We start from the raw sequence: 25,058 nt of genomic DNA, 5'->3' as shown, positions 1-25,058 counted from the left end.
CAAACATACTCACTCACATTGTGTGTTTGTGTTCATATATTTCTACACTGATTAGAACAGAATGTCCTAATAAGGAGTTGCATGCGCGCGTGTGTGTGAGTTTTTTCCTCATATTAGCAACTGTGAGATAACAAGGAGTGAAGACTCTTTGAAGACTGCCTTTAAAAGAGAACGGCAGATCATACACAATGTGTAGTGCGTGTGAGTGTGTGTGCGAATAGCTTGCCACACTGCAGCCTGCTGTAACCTACACATCAAGGTCTTTCTTCTTGATAAGCCCCCAAGGCATCTCCCTGACTTTCACCCCAGCAATTTGGAAGTTTATAAAGTTCTTCCTCCATTTGGTGCTTTTTAGAGGCTGTCACTGTTAGTTTGGATACACAGATGGCGTTCTGTTTTCACTGCTGTGTAGGTTATGAACTTACTAAATACACTTGTGTTTGCTGAAAACACAGTTAACTCAAGTTAAGCTGAGACTCGACTTTTACAGCGACCATATTTTCATGGAAATGAGCGTCCTTTATATTTAAGCTCTTGTCAAAGGAGTTCACACAATGCTAACGACGCAAGTCACCACCAGAAATATAAATGCATTTCAGTGCATGCAGAGTTTGTGTTCATGGCGATATTCCAGTCTAGCTTACTGAGCATGCACACCAGGACCTCCTCTGATTAGCCTTTGCTAACTTCAGTGTAGGGATGTAACAGTAAACGCAACTTAGGTCCTACATCAATGCCTAAATTCGAAAACTGTGACAGTACGAGATTTTTACGACAAGCAGAACAACTGCGGCAGGTGCAGCAACAGGTCTGCTCGTAGATTTGAGCTTCCAAAACTGCCTGTCATTGCTGTCTGCGGGCAGCTCGTATTCATTTCTGAATTTTTCTTTCTTCCTTTATAATTCCATGATGTAGAACTGTGGCAAAAAACACAAAAAACAAAACTTTTTCACTCATATTAAATTATTTAAATGGTAAATATTTGAGGTGAACACGCCGTGGGGAAAAGTTGCTGCAGTGATAATTCTATTGTGTCAATTTAATAAAGCCAAACATTGTTTGTCTCGTCTGTAATGCATATTAAATGGCTGCATCTTCAAGAAAGTCTGTGTGTGGTGAGCCAGGGGACAGAGTGTTTTCATTTCTGTTCTCATCTTCACCAGAGCTGATGACTGGTGTGTGTGTTGTGTATGGTGGTTAGAAGTTAAGAGAGGCCTAGACTCTGCAGCCCAAATAAGACTGCTTATTTAGCTAATCAAGGTTTAGAATGAAATACAATAAGAACACCTCCAGAGGTGTAAAAGGAATTATAAAATAACTTCCTGAAAGAGGAATTAAAGGGGACTGATTCCTCTTCAGGTCTTGTTTTGTTTGTCTAGTTTAGCACACATGATTGAAGTTTTTTTTATTTTGTCGTTGTTTTTGTAATGTTTTTTTTTTTTGATCAGAGTCCCAGCATGTCAGGGGACCGGCCTGATGACTGTTGATGTCTTGCTGGGTTACACCACCAGTTTCATGTGGGAGTTCGTACATGCATGTGTGTGTTTGATGGCAAATGAGGGGAGGATCCCACAGACCCTGCAGAGACAGAGCAAACAACCTCCAGTCATTATCCTGCGGGAGGCAGAATCTGACGCGGCCGTTGCTAGATGTAACACATACACACTGTCCAGACACTTGCAGTTGGATTCTCTAGTCATTTATCTGCTCTCTCAGATGCGAATGCATGCACCACAAGCATACTTTCGCTGTCTGAGTTGGCGCTAAATGCCGAGGGGATCTCACCAGGCATCCGGAGAGAGCCTGCCTGACACGGGCTGAAAAAAAAATGAAAGATCACTTTGGAGAGGTGCAAAAGACTTCTGGAAAAGGAGAGAGGTGTGGGACTGGCACAGTGTGAGGAGGGAAAACACCAGAACAGAGCACTGAAAAAAATAGTAAAAATAAAGGCGATTACGGAGTGAAACAGCCAAAGAGATTATTTAAGAAACTGTTTCAGCAGCCACCAACAGAAGTCTGGTTTCAGTTACAAGTGTATGTACATCTTAACATTCTTTTTACAAAGTTTCTGTCTCTCCTGTCTTACAGTCAGGCATGCTGTTCAATCCTCTAACTGTTTTCTTGGTGAGATTTACAATGTCCTGATTGTGTATTAGTTTTTTACCCAAGGACTATCCAAAGGGAAGCTTTTGCGGGTATCAGTCTAAACACTTTCTTCCTCACATTTAAATATTACACGTTATCGAGTCAGTCAGAATGAGATCTCTGTAAGCTCCTCCTTCGAGTGGAAATTCATGATCCCAACATTGATTTTGATGTTGTTTAAGCACATTGGGCAGCATCTTTTATGTGAAAAAGCCAATATAAATGCAAGAATTCTCTGTCTATTATCACAACAAAGTATCGACATCACTCATGTGCATTGCTGGTGCCGCGAGGAAGTGCTGTGCCAGGGTTGAAGGGTTGAAGTCTGGGGTCTGAGATGGTGGGCAGAGCTTGGAGATGACAGGCAGGATGACTGCGATCTTTCTCTTCTTGCCCATTCAACACATTAAGTCTTGTGAAAAATACTACAACAGTTCGCAAGCATACTAGTAAAAAACAATCAGATAAATTTACGATTGTAAAATTGTCATTTTAATCCACTTTTTCAATTTTCTATATATTTATCATGAATGATTTAAAAAACAAAAAGCAAAAAAACAGCTCCAGAAGCATGTGGAGTCACAGCTGGAAAAGGCTGGACTTTTTTCAGCTGCGCATCAAGACCTCTGAAACTTTAAATGCTGCTATTTTCTTCTTCAGCGAGGCCAAATACTGAGGCAGACACACATATATCCACATGGAGCCCTGCTGTGGAGTAAGCTTTGGCTGTAATACCCAGGGAGTTACTCCTAAAGGTTACCTGTACGAGGACAGAGACAGAGAATGAAGGCGAAAAGCTTAGATTGAACAGTCGTGATTGATGGAGATTTGGCCATACTCTTTTTTTACCTGGACAGTTTCCTCCATGATACTCTTAAAAGTCTCTCCATTCCCATTGTCCATGTCTGTGTGGAGATTTTTTTTTCTTTAAATATACAAAAACAAATGTGTGTGTATAAACAGTTATTGGCTGCTATCATCTTTTCTCCTGTCTGTAGTGGCCGTGCAATAGGAAATCCTCTTCCAGTCCTCAGTCCTTTTTTTCTGTGGAAATATTCATTCTGAAGTCTTTCTCTTCCCCTCAGACGGATGTTTCCTTACTAAAAGTTGATCTGTCTACAGTTCAGAGTGCTGAACTGTTTTTGACTTCAGCTGAACTTGTGAATGCAGTTTGCTCAGAATGTTAAATGCTGTTTTTTGTTGCCCCGTTTGTCACATTGAAGTCTGGTTAAGAGTGATCACAATAAGTATGTGGAGGAAGTATTTAATTACATTCCAGCAACTGATATGTCTTCCTAAATATCAGTTGTGTGATGGGAGGCATATTTTATCAAGGCAGACTCAACAAAAACATTTCCGTAGCTGCCTATTAATGAGCACTAATAGCTCCCTGCCCAGTAGAATTGCAACAATCAGTCAATCAAGAGGAAATTAAAGTCATACTTCATCCAAAAAGGGTGTTTTTCCTTTCAAATACTTTTCTTCATGCATCACTTCTTTGGTACTGTAGAATGCAGAAAGAGCCAGCCACATGTTGAGCTTGATGCTAATGACTACTGACAGCTAATTTACCAAGCCATATGCTCAGTAATCAGCAAGCATTTTAATGGTTCTGCGCTACTACAGAGAAGGTTGGAAGGTAACCAACTTTTGTATTTACTTTAGCCAAATCAGGGGGGTCTTTTAAAAAAAAAAAAAAAAAAAATCAACGAAAATTTCAACCGTTTTCTGGTTCCTGACTCTTACGTATCAGTATTTGCTTCTTTGTCATTTATGACAGAAGAAGAGTCTCTGGGTCCTGCTCTAATGGATGGACAATCAAGCAATTAGAACACTCAACTGTTCTGGGAAATTCTGAGGAATGAGCATTTTTAAAATTTTCTTGACATACTAAGCGATGATAAAAACAATGTTCATTGCATACTTTAGTCCCAGCTGTGCTTAATATACTACATAGAAGTTGTCGAGCTCCTCACTTCCTGAAAGTCCAGTAGTGACCAGGGTGTCCACAATGACCCAGCACATACTGGCACTTTCAGAGTCCTCATTTCCTCTGTGCTTAGCTATAATTTGGGTTTTTGACTCTTTAATCTCTTACTATTGTCCTCGTAAGAGTACAGTAGAACATTAGCTAGAGATCTAACTGATGACATTTGGTGTTCCAATTGAAATGAAATACATTCCTTTAAATTACACCATGCTGTGTAAGACTTAAAGAGAGAGGCAATATAATATTGTAATATTCTGGGATGGTGACATCCAACGTGTGACTGAATTCATCTTTTAATAATATTATGTGAAACATTGCGGGAGTGCATCTCTTTCTCTCAGGCCAACATCCCAGTAGGAGGGATTATTGTGTCATCTGCCAAACAGAGCCGTAGATCAGCTGCAGCTCTTAGAAAATGTGACTCCTTGTGGGTTGACCATATCACACCATTGTTAAGATCGGTACTTTGGCTATACCTGATACTTTTACAGATGGCTTGAAGATGAATTGATTGATGAATTCCTTTGAAACTTCGAGCTGGACAGGATTGTAGTCGAAGCACAAGAGAGACAATAGAGCTTTTTTTAGGAACTACTGTGATTTGTGTGGTTCATCTGAGGCTTTGCAAGTGTGACTCATTGTGGAATGGCACGAGAGAAGATTTCAGAAAAAGTGAAAGACGTTTCATCAACTTTTGATAAGTCCATTCTCAAAGAAAAGCCCTGTTGATGACACTGAACAAATCATTGTCTATTGCAGATCTGATCGCATACTGACTTTCACCGAGCCCCCAAACCACAGCGGGTACGAAGCCAATATTGATTTCTTTCTTTTTTCTTTTACCTGCAGTTTTATTGTTGATTGAACAGGAGTCATACTGTCACAAAAATCACATCAGCTCAACCACACAACATAGAAACAAAAGATACAGCATGGCCAATAAAAAACAGATCCAAAAACTTTCCTTAGAGATGTGAACAGCCTGTGAGACATAAATGAAAAAGGACATGGAAATGACGAGACATAGGAAAAGGAAAATACAAGCATGACCTGGCATTAATTAAAGAAATTAATGTAGGGAAATAGGAAAGAAAAATAGAGAGAAGGAGGAGAAAAATTAGTGTAAAATACAAGTTGAGTGCAAAGCAACAGAAGGAAAGAATGAAAGAAAATAGGAAGGAGGAGATAAGAAGTAGGTGGCAGACAGTTGAAATGCAGGAAAACAAGGGATGAAAAAATGTGGATAAAGCACTGTTGGGAGAATGATGGAGCACGAGGGGAGGAGTGGGAGGCATGAAGTGAGAATGTGCCAGTGAAAGGCGAGGATTTGGAGATAGAAAAATCGAGAAAGTAAAGATGGTTGAATACCGTGAGGAGGGACGTGGTTATGGAGGATGAGTTAGAGATGGACAGAGGATGAAAAGATACAGAGACGGAAAGAGAGTTGGCTGGCCCCTCAGCAGTCAGCACTAATGAAGAAGAATGAGGGGCTTCAGCTGCTTGCTGGACCTGCTACTGACCAACCACACACACACACACACACACACACAGAAATTCTCTCACACAAACTTTCACTTCTACCCTTCAGTTTTTGACACCTAAATTTATGAAACGAACAAGTAGTCAAACTCCACATTCACCTCATGGCTATGCATGGAAACATCTTGTATTTTCTTGAAGGCCCAAATTACCATTGCCATAAACGTCCACGAGGTTTCAAGGGTGACTTGAGAAAATGTTTGAAAGGTCAAGGCACACATTGGGGAGACATACAACCATGTAGTATTACTTCTTGTATTTGTTCTTATAAATCAGCATTGATTGTTATGTGGACAGGCTCAAATCCCTGGTTTGACTTAACAAGTTCCCAGCTACGGTGCTGTCACTACTTATCCTGAATGTGATCTTTTGGTATTTGTCAACCAGATAGCGTCCATCCATCCATCCATCCATTTTCTACCACTTATCCTGTTAAGAGTCGTGGGGGGCTGCCTTCATGTGAGAGGCAGGGGTCACCCTGGACAGGTCACCTGTCCATCACAGGGCCAACACATAGAGACAGACAACCATTCACACTCACAGTCACACCTACAGTCAATTTAGAGAATCAGTCAGCCTCGTCCCCTCTTGATGTCTTTGGACTGTGGGAGGAAGCTGGAGTACCAGAGAGAACCCACACAGGAACAGGGAGAACATGCAGACTCCACACAGAAAGATCCCCCGCTGGAGCTGGGGCTCAAACCCAGAACCTTCTTGCTGTGAGGTGACAGTGCTGACCACTGCACCACCGCTCCGCCCCCAGATAACAATGACATGCTAATGACACTTGGAAATACTGACCCCTGATCAGATCCAGGCTAGTGAATCTTTAAAGCTTTTTTACGGTGTTGCGTTTTTTTTGTTTTTGTTTCCCAGTTGTGCTCAAGAGTGTTGCCACATTTTACATATAGAAACTTTTTCACTGGATGCAACAAATGTTTCACGTGTTGTTAACTTGTGGTACAATTATTGATCAGGTATCAGCATGTGGAACATTCAAATGCTTTCTCTGCTCAATGTCGTTTTGCCTCATTAGCTGTTACTGCCCACGGACAAGATGAAGACGAAGAAAAAAAAAAACCTTTAAGGAAGCCTTGAACTTGTTTCTACCCCAGCACAGTGTTGAATACAAGTGGAGATCCACTGGAACAAAGTGTTGACTATATAATGTGTGGTGGAGTGAGACACATCTATTGACCAAAAGCTTTTTCTTGTCAGTGTTGTGTTCCCAAAGTTGAAGTGCAGCATTGAATACATCTCTTCAAAATATACTCTCCAGCTGTCTCTTTTCATTTGTGTTGACCCATCCTTGTAGATGAAATTCATAGTTTTTGTCAAGCTGATACAGCCGGTGTGTGGGCTCACGTAGAAAACATCAAGTGGAACTTTACACCTCCAGCACCCCCATCCCCAGGAAAAAAAGAAATAAAATTTCAAAAAAGGTGAATTCACGCTTTCAAACGCAGGATTTAGTCAAATATTGCAATACAAGCTAAAGACCCAAGGCCAGATGTGTCTTTTTAGTCAGGTTTAAAAAAACAAAAGCACACTTCTTATCATGCATGCTCATTCGTAGCAGTAATGATGGTTTTCTATGATACTGCAGATTTCGTTTCCAATAAGGAAAATCCCAGAAAGGACGAGGCATCAAAGGTTTAGGAGGCAGATGGGATACAAGAACACAGGTATATTACAATATAAAGAGTCAAAGTATACAGTACGTTTAAAAACCTCTGTCTAAGAGGTTGTGTTCTAGGGGTAGTGGGTCTTTTCCATCTCCATATCACAAAAAATCTGCACACTGATTTTCAAAAACCTCAGTGGAGAGATGGAGCGCAGCCAAAGAACCAGACGAGAAAAGAGATTTCTCCAAACAAAACCTAGAGATTCGTTTTAAGGGGTCTGTACTACTGAAGCGACTTCAGTACGGCCAGGAGCCTCGCCAAAATGTAGTGAACGATATGGACGAACAAACTGTTATCCTTCAAAAAACAAAGGGATATAAATCAATAACACAGACGAACAATAATGAAGTTGCTGGTCCCAAAGCAGGGAGGAGAGCTGGTAACAAATATCAGACCGTGGGAATAAAACTTTTAATATCACTGCTCCATCGTTAGAGTGGAGTGGTGTAGATTATGGTGTATAAATCAATATTAGCCTCGTTCTGTCACATACAGCTGGGTCTTAATACATAAATGTGAAGAAACAAAGTGGAAACACACTGTGAGACTGTGACCGTGATTCGTCTCACTGGCTACATATACTTCCACTAACTGGAAAATGTCATTCCCTCTGTGGAAAATCCAGTAATATTCATGAGGTGCTGATCAGGACATACCATCTGTCCTGAAAGACCCTCCCCCCATCAGTGCACGGATGTCCAATTATCAATGGGATGATCGGTGATGACCTTACTGGTCAGTGGGCCACACTTGTGTACGGTTTGTACGTCTAATCTCTTAGCCGTCTCTGGTCTGTAGTGCTTAAAAGTGAACCACCTTTCAATCAGAAAATCCCAGGTTTTTGCCTTGCTAACCCTCTAATCCCATTTAACAGCACAGGCACCGGTTCAATCCAGTGTCACAAAAATAAAAGAGACGGCTCAAAAGTCCACTCTGGGTTTTACTGCTTCTCCCAAAAATATAACAAAACTGAATACATTAGCGAAGCAGCACAGCATATAAATTAAGAACCGCAGGACCTACATCACACTGAGTTCAAAGTGAGCGTTAAAGTTACGCTCGGACAGGAACTACCTGTTTTCTTAATTTGCATTTAGACTATTTAGATTCTCTTGCCAGACATTGGACTAATTCAATTAAAAGCTCAACTGAACTCGCATGTAGCCACGATAGATGAAAATTAGAACGTAAAGGTCACTCCTAAGCAATTATGCTTCAGATTACTTAAAACAATGATTTAATGGCGTGGCAGTTATATTGTCTATCATTCTCAACATTACACCAGATTTGTGTAATGGCAAAGAAACGTCTGCTCGGATGATACAGTTGAAAGTGCTGATGATTTTTCACATCACAGCCATCAGGATTTATTTCAAGCATGGCTGATTTTTTTACAAGTGTGACAGCCTGGGCCTGGTGTGTGTGTGTGTGTGTGTGTGTGTGTGTGTGTGTGTGTGTGTGTGTGTGTGTGTGTGTATGTGTGTGTGTTTTTCCTCTTGTTTGCCTGTGTTGCCTTGCAGGTTCCTGGTAGGCAGGTTGGTTTTGCTAGTTTAGGTTTATACTGCTGCATCCTCCCTTGATGACCTTTAATCCATGTGCCAAGGGTCGTTAATAAGCTGTAGGTCAAGTCATTTATCTCCTGTTGGGGTTTTTTTTGCAGAGGTACGGCACAAGTTGGCTGGGGATCTAGTGAAGAAGGGATGCACCCAGATCTAAGCACAGATGTTGCGTAGAAACATACTTCACCTCAAGAGTTTGAGTATGCTGACCCAGTGCCTCTAAATATCACGGCCATCTCCCTCATGGTTGTATGCCGTGAACTGACGTCCCTCACATTTTGCGATAAACATTCTTTTCTCTTACGCAACAGCTAAAACGCAAGCAAAACTTATCAAAACAATTGCAATATCACAACATCAACATTCCCATGTATCTTTGCGCTGGCAGGATCAACTATCCCCCCCCACCCGCCGCAGTGTGTGTTGGCCAAGATCAGCAAAGCCTCAGCCGAGAAGCTGGCAAGACATTCTGTCAGCTGCATTTCTTTCAAACTCACACAATCTATATAACAACACGCAGCAATATTATAGCTGAAATGTTATTTCAAAGTATCCGAACCTATTGTGACGCCTCGCCACGAATGGGCATCAGTAGACCCCCTGAGCCATTTGGTGTTGTGGTTGTCATTGAGCCAATCCTTTGCTCTTATGGGAGCAAATAAGAGATTCAAGTGCTCCTCGAGTGTCGTCAGAAGAAGCTCCACAAGGTCGGGGTAGGTCTTGAGTGCACTTGTATACGTGGACATATATACAATGAGTGTATATATCTTTCAGTCCTTCACGGAGCCTGGCCTCTTCCTGCCTCAAGATGGTCTCAGCACATTCTTGAGTTGGTGGCTTAATTTGGGGTTTTGAAACCTAGGGAGCATTCTGGTTATTGAGCCAGTCAAAAGCTTTCTAAGGGTGTCTTGATTTTGGCATTCCCTCATCCAGCCATAGACATTCGCGATGAGAAATTATATCTTTGGAATTTTCAATGAGTCTTTGTCAGCCATAAGCAAGAGGACAGAGACCTGAACTGATTGATTCTAAATGCAATGGTGAACACATCTTGGCGAATGAATATTTGAACCCTTTAGGACCTTTTTCTTGAAATGACTTTTGGCATTACCATCACAACTTGGGGGGGGGGGGGGGCATTCTGAGTGTCATTCTGAGGCTTTTTTCCTAAAAAAAAATCCTCACTTTAAATGATCAATATACTCTCAGAATTTGATAAAGCTGGGATGAAAATTCATAGAAAGTCTCGAAGAGCTGCACAATTAAATTGTTTACCCTCAAGGTACAGCAGTAAGAAGGGCTCTCTAGGAGCAGAGAGCTCAGCCAACTGAGTATTTCTGGTACATTGGGTGTATTGTTTTAATGGAATTTCTATATTGGGCAATTATTAGGTTTTATTCACTTTCTTTTAGATGTCATATTTAACATTTATCATAGAATTATTAAATGTTCTCAATCAGATTAATTGCTCAAATGACATTTTTGTCAATATTAACTTTGTACACTTCCACCTAATCAAAGGGCATCTGAATTAGAACCAATAGTTGTGATTCCTCCTTGTTGAGCAGCAGAGGACCCAGTGGGACTGTGGATTATTTCATGCTTATTGTCCACCTGTATGAATGCAGCGCTTGGTTGATTCAGGGCTCTGGGTATGTTTAATGAAGTCTATGTAGCAAAATGCTCCAGAAAATCAAGAGCTGTCATTAATAAGCATCTCCTGGACAGCTTTTACAATGCAGTAATGAGATAATGGTAGCATTGAGCTAACATGAGAGCCAAATAAATGCAGCTGGCTACCATTAGCCTAACAGTTCTGGCTAGTAAGATAAGGTCAAAAAGGTGTGTTATCATGCTAACATGTTTCCTCTGAATGAACCAAGAAAGTAGGAACTCAACAGGTCATCCATGTTGGCCGATCCTTGAACAGAGAAGATGAAGTGCCGGCTGAGACACACTGGCTCTCTTTGTTCAAGCCATAGACACTGCTGTCGCTATGGAGATGATGTCATTTTAAATGCCTACAGGGCTGCGTTGTCCCAACATGCTTCACGTTGTTGCATTTGTGTCTTACACAACGGACGTGTTCAGTAAAGCTGCTCCAACCTAGGTTGTCATCTTGATGCACCATGGAGGCATCTTGTATCACTACAAATGCACGCCGGAACTGTGGTGTGTTCGTTTTGGAGCACGTTCGTTACACCTCTCCATTGAAAAGAATGGAACTGTTTGATGCACACTGTTTCCCTGTCTGTTAGAATGCCAGCAATATCTGTCTGTACGATATACTGTATATATGTTGTATAGTAACCTAAACGTATATACTCCTACACACACACACACACACACACACACACACACACACACACACACACGTGAGCACGCTTGAACACACATCAGCATCAAAGGTCTGTAAAGTGTTTCTCAGTGCTTTTTTCAGTCGGTTTATCTGATCGTTAGTCAGTTTGTTTTTCCTTCAGTCTTCTTTTTTATCTATCATTAATGACTCTTCCCTCATCCGTCAATTTTGTTTTTCTGCCTCAGCTTCTTTTATACCAACACCCATCATCGAGCATCTACGTCCCCCTGCAACCCCCCCATATCTTCTCCTATCTCTTTGTCTTGTTTTATTCCTTCTTGTCTCCTATCTGTTTTTCTTTTTCTAAACCCTCTATTCTTTTCTTCAGCCGCTCCTTTCATTTCTCTCTCTCCGCTCTGCAGTTTACTTATTGATTTCATTTTAATACTGCTGGTAGTTGTTCCCTCCATCATAAACCATCAGCGTTGCCGCCTTTGAAGCCAGCTATTTCTCTTTTGTTGTTTGTCTGTCTTGTATTGTGTTCTCTATGGGTTCTATTTTTTTAATCTACCAATTCAGCTCTCCGCCGACAGAACCCTGTACATTTAGGTAGTGAATAAAGCTTCTCTTTGCTTTTACCTTTCTTCCAATACTGTTATGAAAAATGGATCATTCAGTTTGAAAGCTGAGGATTTTCAAAGGAAAACTGGCATCGCAAACTTTCAAAAGTAATAACCTGAACCTTTGCTCTTCTTGTAGACAAATAATTCAACTTTTACTCACAAGTATTGTTTAAATGTTTAAATCACATGTGATTTGTTTCATCTGTAACTACAATTGAAGGATCCAAATTCAAATTGACTAACAAGTGACGCCGCCACCACACACAGATAGGATAGAAATAGATAGCAACCCTCGCAAAACGTAAATGAATCAAAACCATATGCATTGATCAGTTCGAAGGAGTTGGTGTCTTATAGTAGTTCAAAGCAAGCAACGATATCCTGAATAAAAATGGCTCATATAGCTTTTGTCTTTAATTTTTTTTTTTTTTTTTTGGAAACTGGAAAATAGTTGGGGAAAAAAACAAGTCAACTTGAAAAAAAAAGTGATAAAATTGTGAACTTGCCATTAAAAAATATTTTGGAGGTGTGGTCACCCCGTCATGTTAGTTTTTAATGACCTCCTTTCTTCAAAAGGACATTAAACATATACCATCTCTACTCTTAGCCAACGTTATGTTACACACACAACTTCCTTTCTTCTTTCGCCGAATTTCTCACTTCCCGCCTTTTGTGCCGTGTGGGATCGACCAGCACATCCAGCCTCAATCTACAGCCAGTGTTTCCTCTTTCATCTGCCGTGTGGCCCTCAGACGTCTCGCCATTTTCAACCCCAGGAAGAGTTGTGGGTGTACGGATGTGGCTGGAGGGGGGTGGGATGGAGGGGACTTACAATTACCTCCTGTGGGGGGGCACTTTCACCAGCCTTTGTACCCCGCATTCACTGTACCCTGACCTTTCCGAGTGCCACTGCGGCTGCTGGCTTGCGCCACCAGACCCCCCGCTCTCTCCCTCTTTCTGCGTTCTCTGCTGGGGGTCCTGATAATAATTCGACACAGCCTCGCATTGTGTTCCACTGAAAGCCACCTCAGCTGCATAAGCAGTTGGCACACAACACACACACACACAGAGAGTTGTTTTTTTTCTGTTACGTCTGGGTGCATTTCACACCAATATTCCGGTCAGTTTTTTTATCGCCCCCCTCTCTCGTATGCTCAGGAAGAGGTTTTTGTGGAACCAAGACTACCAGCTGGGATAAGAGAGGACAACAGCAGGGTTTTTCTCTGGCTTTTGTTGCCTCAGAGCAGCCGCAACATTATCAGAGTGGTCCACTTTGTACCAGCCTCCCTTTTGCGTCCTTTTGTCACTCAATCCATCTGTCTCTCCATCTCCTCTTTCTTTTTTACGAGTCGAGGCCTGGCTCTCTTTTGTGATCGCTCCCCAATTCACACCCAGCACTCCCAAAGAGATCAATTTTTTTCTTTCCTCTTTTCTTGCCTTTTGTAAATAAATACATACCATTGCGGTATTGTTTGCTCCCAGAGCTGTGTTGACTGTGTTTTCGTGTCAAACTTTTCATGTGAGAAATTGCTTGCTTTATTTATTTATTTATTTTTTAGAGTTGCTGTGCAGTTCTTGAACATTCATTGGTAAACAGAATGACCCCCCCCCCCCAAAAAAACAACACTTTTTATTTACATCGTGCTACCAACAGAACAGAGATTTTTATACTACATGTAGCGTTTGTGTGTGGTTTTATCCAGCATCCGTCCCTCCAATAGACCCAGTTCAACTTATTTAGCCTAGCGTTAGTCTGAGGGTTCGAATCCCTCCAGTGGAGCTCCAGCTGTTAACACCGACACCTTCCAAACTTCTGCTGTGGTTCTCCTGGCCAGAGGCTACGTTTGAACATATTACTACTTTGACTGTTTTAGATTAGTGGTTGTTAATGGGGGAGGGGCAGTCCCAAGGGGGTTGCCATAGGTTTGTGGAAAAACAAGAGAATGAAAAAAAAAAACCTTTTTGGGGGGGGGGGGGGTTGGAAACAGTTTTATTCTGCTCCACTTAAACCAATTATTTATATAAATCTGAACAGCTATAGCCACAATAGAATTCATCATTTTTCGTGTTGGACAAAAAAATGCGGGTTATACCAACCTGGATATTCCTGGGGGGATCAAAAAATCTTGAGAAACATTTTTTTTAGAATGATAAACCTCTCCTATTCTCCGAAGAGGAATAGTTCAATACAGAAGGGTCTGTCTCCTGGTGTCTTGCTCATCAAGTCCTCAAAAGCATTACCACCAGACAGGTTGTTTGTTCTTACCTTAAAAAAGGAGCCAGTGGGGTGTTTCCTAAAGTAGCCCCCACCCCACTGGTGTGGCACTTCAGTGTGATCTTCAGGATGTACAATATGATCCATGCTGACAACACACGATGGCCATCAGGGGTTTTTGCTCCCACAGTACGCTTCAGTCTCTCAGGTCGATATTTATCATCAGCTCATCACACTGCAGAACGCCTGCTGTGACATCAGAGAACAAGAAATAGAAAATCTCTTTCTTTTCTGTGAAATATGTAATATATAATCCTCTTTTGGATGGAAATCTGGTTTAGGTCTGGTTAGGTTAAAGCACAAAATCCTCCTGGTTTAGGTGAGGAGATGGTCGTCGTTGAGGTTAAACTACAACTCAGTGACAGAGTTGAAGATAAAAAGGCATCCAGTGAAGTTGCCACAAACCAGGAGACATAACGGATGTCCGGTTTCCACTTTCAGTGTCCTTTCCAGCGTAAAATGACACGCCAACCGTCAGTTCTCACACGGCCGCCGGAGGTCGAGTAAGTATGGGTTGTTATAAGCTGCTTGTACAAACCATCATTTGAGAGGGGAGAGGGGAGTCTGTTCTCACTAGTTATATAACTGGCATGATCCTTACTGTAAGTAGGAGTCACCATTAACCAAAGTAATGTTCAGGTTAGACTCTGACGCATCAGTCATGCTGTTGAAGTTCTTCCAGTGAAAGTAAGATGTAGGACAAACAGAGAGACTGTATCTGGGGTTTATTGAAGGAGAAGCGTGAAGACGTGAACACGGACATTATTCAGCCTTGAGAATGATGAAGGATGTAAAAGAACAGTTGTCATTTGGGAAAAATCCACACCTGGACATGGATCTACTTGTCATTGTAGAGCTTGTTAATGTAAAATGGAGCCAAACGTGTGTGACCGATACGACAGTAAGAGGACAGCCATGCCAGCGACGACACACAACTTCAGTCTGACTCTGTTGGATGGAGAGACGCAGCCCCACTCACACGGGCCAGTTACAGTTACACAAACTCAACAACTTGACTGTCAAATACTCAGACACAACCGTGAACAACTGCTTTCAAAACGTTCACAGTAAAAGACAAATGAATTGGGTCATCGCTAAATTTTGAATTGCAAATGTTTTATCATATCCAGATGTGAGGATGTTTGGTGTAGCTTTGGGTTTCGGGCACTTGTCTGGACAAAACAAACACATGATGCAGGAAAATACTCGTGAAATTTTCACTCTTTCTGATATTAATAACTTCTGCAAGCATTTTTTGGGGCAATAAATCACTGATGAGTTGCAATTGTAGTTACTGCAGAGTTAAGACTTGAACATTGTTAGTAGACGGGTGCTGAGTGCATGCTCTCCTCCCTATTCTCCATCTCCATCCCTCCATCCCGCAGCAGTGGAGTGGTGAGGTGGTGAGGCCTATCAACTGCAGCGCCTCAGTCTATCACCTGGGAGCTCCAATTGCCTGCCAGTCATCAGATAAAATGGATTTCCAATTGAATCAAGGCTCCCAGGCTGGGTCAGAGCGAATGGAGAACAAGCCGACTCGTGCTGCTCTTCTACCTCTCCTGACTTTCTGTTTATTTGTTTTTCTCTTTCTATCTCCAGCTGTGCTCTAGCCCTGTCCCTCTTCTTCTACTTCTTCTTCTTTGGTCACGCTATCTCTCTTATCTGTCAGCCGGCACCTGATGAATTGAAATAAGCTCTGTAAAAGCCCAGATAACAGCAAGGCAGCATAGTCTTAGTGTGTGACTTGTTAAACTCTGGATGGATCGTCGATCAGAGCAGCTGATGGGGAATTTACCGTTGCACACCATCATAAAGTGCTTCTAAGTGGCCAGGAAATGATTACAGCTCTCTACAAATATTGTTGTTTGATTCTGTTCTGGAAACTTTACAGGCGTAGATGGGTTCCAATGAACAAGGAAGGTATTTTACACTTGTTTGGGCACGCATGGGGTTCACGCAAACCTATACTGCTAAAACCTCACGATTTCTCTTTCAAATGAATGAGCGCCTGATTTGGTCTGAATCCGGCCTTAAGCCTAAAACACATGGGAGACATGTGGAGCAGCTGCACGGCCTCAGTTGGCTACGCTCAGGGGTGAAAGTGGCCCTTTGGGCGTGCGTTTAAAAAAAAGCACACGTCCAAAGGGCACGCGCCACTGACGAAGTTTTACAGTTTTTAATCGGTTTTGGTGATTTTTATGACAGTTTTCAGGTGTCTGTTCCCCACACAACTGCAGCCCCCATAGCCCCACCCTTCCTGTGCTACACCTGGAAATGCTTTGAAAACTGCTTTTTACAGTAATTGCCCACTACAGTGCTGACAACAGGGAACAGGCAGACATGCATACATGAAAAAACAGATCATCAATATCACTCAATGATTTATTTAGCAAAATATCAGTTTACACTTAACAGTGTAAACTGTGTTTAACACAAGTGTAACACAACACAAAACAGGTGGAAAATTTCAAGAACAATCACAAATTTGATTTTGCCCTCTGTTTTGTTTACTTTCTCTTTTTTTCGTTCCGTGAAAGCAGAACGCGTGTGGTTTTAACCAATCAAAACTAACAACGCTGGTAACGTGACCCACGTGTCCGTCTGTCAGCCAACCAGAAACGCCTTGCACGCCGAGATGCGCTCATGGGCACGACTCCGTGTCAAGGCGGTTTCGCACCAAACGTGCAAGGTGCAGGCTGCGCAGGGGAAGTCCATTCATTGTGTATGTGGGCACGCTGTGACGTCACATGAGCGCAAACCAAGCCCAGCAACTCAGTAGCGCTGCGCGTGCTTGCGCCCCACTCCGCGCAGCTTGCCGCGTCTGCTGCGTGCAGTGTGAAACCGCCTTCAGACGTCGGTTTCTTTATTTAACATGGGATTTTGACAGCTCCCTTCTCCTCCTTTTTTTTAATGGAACTCCGTTCCGGCCGGGAAATATTTTACCGGAACCGCGTTCCGGCCCGTTCCAGCTCACTTTCCCCCCTGGCTACTCTCACCCAGCGTTACAAACGGAGCCGTTTCGATGGTGATTCTGTCATTGTAAATGCCTGGAGGATCACGTCATCGTACAGTGATATCTGATATATAGTGATATATATATATATATAATATATATATATATATAGTGATATACAGCGGATATCTGTGACTCCGCCCCAAGTGATGACACCGCTCCAGTTGCTCATCATGGATGGACCTGGTGTACTCTAGGGTTTACTTTTTTAACACTTTCTTATGAGCTCTGCAGTGACTAGCAACTCACACAGCCAAGTGGGAAAAGCAACATGAGTCTTTTATTATTAGGGCCTGAGCCAGAAGGTACTTCAGGCGAAGACCCTATTATGTTTCAAAGTCAGAGAGACACGAAGTCAGTGCTAAAAGCAGTAAAAACACACACTTAGGAGCATCACAGGCCTCTAAAAACATCACAGGGGGGTCCGGGGGGGGTGAGGTCCCCCATTGAAACCAATGATGGCAAAAATTATATCTGAAAATTAATCTAATTGCTCCGTTTCTTTATTATTATTAGGGCCTGAGCCCGTACCTGGCCCTGGCGAAGACCCTATTATGTTTCGAAGGCACACTCGCCACTTCAAAAGTTAATTTGCCCCCTAAACATGCTGGAAAACTCACCAAATTTGGTACACACATCGGGTGCGGCAAAAAATTCAATAATTTAAAAAAAAAGAGGCGCTCTACTCAATAGCGCCACCTACATACACAAAAAACCACGCCACAACCTGTAGGAATGTCCTACAGACATGGGAACACACACCATTGAACTCGTCTCATCAAGACGGATAAATCATACACTCACACCCCTGACCTAACTCTGACAGGATGTCCACAATTTGGACACGAATGTCTAATTTTGGACAATTTTGCACCCCGAACAAAATCTATCTCCTCCTAAACCGCTTCCAAACTTTCACACATTACTCTCCCAACTGTGCTCTTCAAAAATCTTTAAAGGCTAATATACTACGCGCTCGGTTTGGATTTTATGAGCCGTCAAAGTGGGGGAGACACATTTCACCTTACAATGGAAGTCTATGGGGAGAGCGTGTCCTCTCAGGGTACATACTGTCAAACAAATGCTTCTCACGTCTACACCATACATCCCACAGCTTTTAAAAACACACCACTGTAATCCTGACAAAAATCCCTACAAAAATATGGTATGATGTGTGACTTTTGACCAACGTATGCCGAGTTATTCAGCTTTTACACACTACAATTCTGTCAATCCTCCTCTGCTCTCCACTCTAGCACAGATCAGAGACAGTGCAGCGGGGGAGGGGCTCTTAAAGGGCCAGCTCTCAGCTCTGCTCTCCACTCTAGCACAGATCAGAGACAGAGCAGTGGGGGAGGGGCTCTTAAAGGGCCAGCTCTCAGCTCTGCTCTCACTCTAGCACAGATCAAAGACAGAGCAGTGGGGGAGGGGCTCTTAAAGGGCCAGCTCTCAGCTCTGCTCTCACTCTAGCACAGATCAAAGACAGAGCAGTGGGGGAGGGGCTCTTAAAGGGCCAGCTCTCAGCTCTGCTCTCCACTCTAGCACAGATCAGAGACAGTGCAGCGGGGGAGGGGCTCTTAAAGGGCCAGCTCTCAACTCTGCACTCGCACTGTGCAGCACACTGAGGCTCGTATCTCCTAAACTACAAGGCCTAGGGATTTGCCGATTACACCGTTGGATTCGGGCCGGTGTCAAGGACGCGGCCATAGGCCGTGCGGGGGCTCAGGCCCTAACAACGCTGCTTGCAGCTTTAATTGTGTATTGTTACTACGAAGACATTGGGACTGGGAACTGATCAACGCTCTGTGTTTTAACTCTTGACCGTCTGGTTCTGCCACTTAAAGGGCAGGAGTGTCATCACAGCGCTCTGCACTCGACGCTGTGCTGAACGCCTCATTCCTCTCACACACAGACACACAAATGGCCCTCACAAGTTCTTTCTCACTTTTCAGCATCTCTAAAACTGCGAATTGAGTTGAGCCAAAGGAAACCGGAGTTTCCTTAGATCTGAATTAAATTGATTGAAAAGATTTCTATAAACAAGTTATCAAACTCAGCAGAAAGGGAAAGAAGCTGTCACGAAAAGGAGGGAAAGAGAGTGATAAAATGATCAAGTGGAGCAGGTGGGGAAGGGGATGGCAGGTGAGGAGAGGAAATGCGAGGGATGAGAGGACAGATTGGAGGGGGGGTGTATTGATCAGCCTGCTCTGTTAGTCTCTCTGTGGTTTCAATGGTTTGAGTTTCACAGCTGGAGTGAAGTCCTCAGTGATTGGCTGGGGCCGCACCCTACACACACACACACACACTCACACACACACAAACTAGTATTCATCCAGGGCCATGCCTCATTATTGGCTGCCAGTTTACATAATCCATTTTTTTGTTGTTGCTGATGTTGTTTCGTAACTGCCGTTGCAGAATACACATTTTGTCTGAGCGTAGCTTCCTGTGTGGCTAGTTTGTTAAAGGAGAAAGTGATTTCCCAGCATAATCCCCCCTGTTGCATAAAACATGAGCATAAAGCAAGAAACAGAGTGTAACTCTTAGATGGAAAAAAAAATTATCCTCAGTTTAGTTCAGTGTGTTGCAGGAATGAATCCTAAAAAAAATAGAAGTTAGTGTAGTTGCTTCAAACATCTTACAGTCAGTGAGATTTTTGAATGAGTTTTCAGTTAAATGAAAAAGCTTCAGCATGACATTGTCTTTTTTTTTGTTGGCTGTTATTTAATGTGGGCGGCACAGTGGTGCAGTGGTTAGCACTGTTGCCTCACAGCAAGAAGGTTCTGGGCCCCAGCACGGGATCTTTCTGTGTGGAGTCTCCATGTTCTCCCTGTTCCTGTGTGGGTTCTCTCTGGTACTCCAGCTTCCTCCCACAGTCCAAAGACATCAAGAGGGGACGAGGCTGATTGATACTCTAAATTGACCGTAGGTGTGACTGTGAGTGTGAATGGTTGCCTGTCTCTATGTGTTGGCCCTGTGATGGACTGGTGACCTGTCCAGGGTGAACCCCGCCTCTCACCCGAAGGCTGCTGGGATAGGCTCCACCCCCCACCCCACCCCCACCCCCCTGCGACCCTTAACAAGATAAGCTGTAGGAAATGGATGGATGGATTGTTTTTGTGACCTCAGTAATTACAGTCTATTATACGAGTCTGGACAAACATGGATGCCAACTAAGTCCAATACATTCAAACAGGAGAAATATTATATATATTTATATATATTTATGTCTATTCTTTTTACCTTTATGGCAACAGTGCTCTGAATGTGTAGGAGATTGCAATTTCCCTGGCGGAACGTCCAAAAGGGATTAATAAAGTAATCTGTCTGTCTGTCTGTCTGTCTGTCATTCTAGTTGAACCGTGGAATGGCAAAACACAAAAAAAATGTCAAACCAATCTGTAAAGTGAAATTGTTCAAGCAATACTTCATCCAACAAGTGTATTTTGCTTTTCAAGTACCATCCATTTCCATCCATTTTCGTCCACTTATCCTTCCGCTGGAGCCTATCCCAGCAGCCCTCAGGCGAGAGGTGGGGTTCACCCTGGACAGGTCGCCAGTCCATCACAGGGCCAACACATAGAGACAGACAACCATTCACACTCACAGTCACACCTACGGTCAATTTAGAGTATCAATCAGCCTCGTCCCCTCTTGATGTCTTTGGACTGTGGGAGGAAGCTGGAGTACCAGAGAGAACCCACACAGGAACAGGGAGAACATGGAGACTCACACAGAAAGATCCCGTGCCTGAGCCGGGACTCGACCCCGGAACCTTCTTGCTGTGAGGCGACAGTGCTGACCACTGCACCACTGTGCCGTCCCCTTTTTCAAGTACTCCTAAATAAATGTCTTGAGCTCACAAATATGTTTTTGTCCCCTCCTGCATCACTTCTTTGGGACTTCAGAATGCAGCCACATGTATTTGTTACAGAGCAAACAGTTCTCAGAGTTTGTAAAACTGACATTTTGGATAGTTTTGCTGCTATTAGCCTTGTCGAGGTAAACATCATAGCTGGCTCTTTCTACGTTACTAAGTCACAGAGAAGTAATGCAGGAACGTATCCAGGAGCTGGAGTCGTTGACATATTGCTTCAAGAAAGGAATTTTTTTTTTTAATTCAAACTGCATGAACTGAAAGTGACTAAAGACAGAAGTTGAGAGAACCCACCGGGAACAATCTCACCTTGATGTCATCCTCCTGTAGCTGTTAATTACGGCCTGTGGAGTGGCGACCTGATCATACCGGGTCAACCTGTGCACTTCTCTCCATTACTGGGATCATCCCTACTATTACCAGGCCTGACCTTTCAGTTGTTGACAGTTAAAGCCAAAAGCAGGGTATGCAAAAGAAAAAAAACAACCCTGGACAGTCCTTTCAACCAAAGAACATTTCAAAGGTCAGGGGATGTGACATGAGTGCAAATTAACTTGGTCTTTATATTCTCTCTCATTTCTTCTAGAACCTGCTAGTCAACCATGGATGAAGAGGAGGAGAAGAAGGAGGGCAAAACCGTTTTTTTGACAAGGCTTCTCTTTTTAGTTTGGCTTTAATGAATCACGAGAGAGTTCATTTGCTGTTACCATGCCGGAGGTTCAGAACTTTGTTACTACACAATTTATCTGCACTATCATCCATGAAAGTTGCTTTATTATTCTGCGCAGCTACATCCTACAGGGACATGGGTTTGTTTTTTTGTTTTGTTTTTTTAGGTTGGAGTAAAAGTGTGTGTTAGGTCTGAGTCACTGCACTCTCAATTCAGTCACTTACGAGATCAGTAGCACGTAGTTCTAATATTTGAGCTGTAAAGTAGCTCCTCCCTCCAGCAGGGAAATTCAATTGACGTCCAAACCTCTGCAGCTTGTGTTGGGATGTTTTGCTCTGATTTAAGACCTGATTGAAGTTGATTGGTTTTAAGTTTGTGGTTTTTATATATTTTTTTAACGTGGAAAATCCGCTTAAAATTCATCCATCTTGTCGTGTAATATATTATTATTCTATTAAACCATTTCCACCCTATGACGTGTTTCGGTTGTATTCTTTCCTCAAGACTACATAATTTGGCTATTTTAGGTTTCGTTCTGTCTTTTTGTTTTTCGTAGATTGGAGGATGAAGTATTTCACATGACAAATTCAAAGTTTTACCCTGTAGTTTGAAAAGATTATAAAACTATACATGTGCGTTTATGTGAGGCTGATTAAAGGAGGCTTCCATGTGTGACATGTATGAAGATACATGCACTTCACTCCTGGGAGTGCGTTTCTGACCTGATTTTTGAGCTGAGAGACTGATTTTAGACTCTAAGGGGCAATCAGCTGCCCCCCACTGGCCAACCTGACATGCTGTTATTTCCAAGTTTCTCAAAAATGAAGGTAGGAGAAGTTCTGCACTATTTGGTGAAAGTGTGTGTCGAGAAGCTAGTAGAAATACGAAGAAAATATATATTTGAAAACCACACAGCCTTCGCAGAAACTGACAGATTATTTAGAAAATTATTGACTACTCTAATATGCAAAAGTCATGACTGGCGTGAAGTTGAAAGATTCAGGAATATTTTCAAATTCAACAGAAAGATAGGGAGAGTATTTTCAAGCAAATCAAAACTAGCTAATAACTCATTTAAGTTACAGAAAGAGTTCAAATGAGAGAATCTGAACAGAAAGCAACCATCAGGTTTGGTTGATTTCCGTGGACAGTTTGCACCAAACCTCTTAAAGCAAGTTCAGATCAGTGATGTTTGCTAAGACTGGATCCAACTTGGAAAATTCTAAGACGTTTTGATAAGGAATATTCTAAAACTGGACCCGATCCCATCAGAGCAACCTGGACTGCGGTCGTTTAACGGCTAAGTACTTCAGTGTTTGCTAACATTCGCTACTTGGCCTGCTAACTCACAGCTTATCAGCGCACAACATTAGCTTAGCTTGGCATGCCGCTTTATCAAGCAGACATTTAGCAGGTTGGGTGTGTTTTTGAGCCTCAATCATAAAGTGAATCAATTGTATGAACATTCGCTCCTTCTCTGGTTCAGATTTCCACCACATCTTTGTACTAGCCTGCCGTTTCCTGACCAGCTAAAGACATTGAGCTGCAACATTCTCTTGAAGGAGATTTGCCGAAGTGAGTCTGATTTCACTGCACTATATAAGTGGAAACGTATATGTACTTTTATCTATTCTTTTTAACCCTTTTTTAAATTGGATTTTATTTTTTCTTCCAATGTTACTGTCTATCTAAAGTTTCTCCACTGACTGTAAGACCCGTGGGTTTACTGTCCACACTTAAGATGTGCATTCAGGGTTTTATTCTCTTTGAGCATCATTCAAATATTCTTTTAAAATGTTTATATGAAAGATCCTGTACTAACATAATAATAATAATGTTCATTATGATATGTACAATCAAGTGTATACGTATACCTACATGCTCAGAGTCCTCATGGTCCAACATCAGCAGGACTGAGCAGGCAGCTTCTTTCCTCAGGCTGAATTTTAACAGATTAGATACCTGTTAGTTCATGAAAACCAACCGTTTCTTAGAGAACTAATTTTTTATGAGGAGGAAGACATGATTTTCTATTTAAGCCAAGAAGCTGATACCACCAGTGAGCTACAGCACGACGTACGCAGGTGTGCAATAATGTTCTTGATTGACTTCACATCAAAGTTTTACTCAAGTGGCTACGGTTTCCTCTGCTCTGAGGGATTCCGCCTGGGTTGTAGCCTTAAATGCTTTAGCGAGGTTTGAGGTAATTGGCTTGCAGCACACAATTAAACTTGCAACATTCTGCTGCTATGCTCACCCACACACACACACACACACACACACACACACATACAGACATGAGCGGCCAATCTTAATAAAAGAAATGACATGGAGTCTTGGAGGGAATGTGGAAGATGCAGGCATGCAGATGTTGCTACGGTAACGGCGGCGAGCGAGGGACTGGGTGCTGGAAGGCAGCAGGTTAGAGAGGAGAAGTGATGAAGACGACATTCAGCGCATTCAAATGCGTCCTCGCTCTCTCCCTGTTGATCCCGTGTCATACCCAATTACCACTGCAGCGAAGGAAAGGAGGGAGCACAGAACGAGGGGGTGGTGTTGGGGTTGTACAGAGAGTACAGAAAGAGAGAGAAGGGACTATTCTGGTGTCTCTGAGATGCTGCACGTGTGTGAGGTGAGGTAAACACTCGTGCTTGTCATTACAGCGGGAGGTTGTGACAGGAATCTTTACACGCAGGTTCAAGAGCAACTAAGACAGGAGAAATACTCTGTGGGTGACACCGGTTTTGTGGAGTTTGTGAAATGTATTTGGACTAAAACCTCGGTTCTGAATACACCCGTGAACATGTTGTTGATAATAAAATGTCTATGTAAAGGAGGAGGAAGGGTTGTGCTTTATTTCTATTTTATTCCCTTTTTCTGTTTCTTCGTTTTAATGAAATGTTTTGTAGTTTATTGGAGTGTATTATAGTTTGATTGTAGTTTATGATAGTTTCTGCTATTTATTACCCTTGTATTTTTCTGCTGCTACTTCTCTGTTTCTGCTGCTGTAACAGCGTCAATTTCCCCACTGAGGGACGAATAAAAGTTCATCTTATCTTAATGTGGAAAAAAAAATATTTACATGCTGTGTATTACCACCTGGTGACCAATATTTAATGCTGTGGTCACCAAAGTGCAGCAGTGGCTAAGATCTGAAACGTTTAAGTTTTGATGAAACAAAACATGGCAGTTGAAGACAAATTATCTAAACAAATTTTTTTTTAAGTTAACAGTGGACACAGTTTAAATATTGATATAATCTCCCATTACACAGGGAAGACATCATTAACTCTGTCAGGTAAAGGAATATTTTTACCATTTAACTGAACTTTTCCCACCAGGTAAGTTTAAAAACTGGAATTTGTTGCTCAGGTGGACGCTTT

At 42.4% G+C, this 25,058-nt stretch overlaps 1 protein-coding gene across 2 annotated transcripts in view; it reads left to right on the top strand.

Annotated features, from left to right (window-relative positions):
* Nucleotides 1-22,154, top strand: part of chchd6a (coiled-coil-helix-coiled-coil-helix domain containing 6a) — a 72,660-nt gene extending 50,506 nt beyond the window's left edge. For both annotated transcript variants that reach the window (XM_086214088.1, XM_086214089.1), the window contains one exon: nt 21,592-22,154. In XM_086214088.1, the coding sequence (XP_086070214.1) occupies nt 21,592-21,615 (24 nt within the window). In that variant the 3' untranslated portion in view covers nt 21,616-22,154. The remainder of the gene's footprint in view (nt 1-21,591) is intronic.
* The last annotated feature ends 2,904 nt before the right edge of the window (nt 22,155-25,058 follow it).

Source organism: Aulostomus chinensis, chromosome 9 (genome assembly GCF_037954235.1).
Source record: "Aulostomus chinensis isolate RoL2024-O1b breed Wild chromosome 9, RoL_Achi_v1.0, whole genome shotgun sequence".
NCBI classification, from domain to species: Eukaryota; Metazoa; Chordata; class Actinopteri; order Syngnathiformes; family Aulostomidae; genus Aulostomus; species Aulostomus chinensis.
This window is presented reverse-complemented; position numbering and strand designations above follow the sequence as displayed.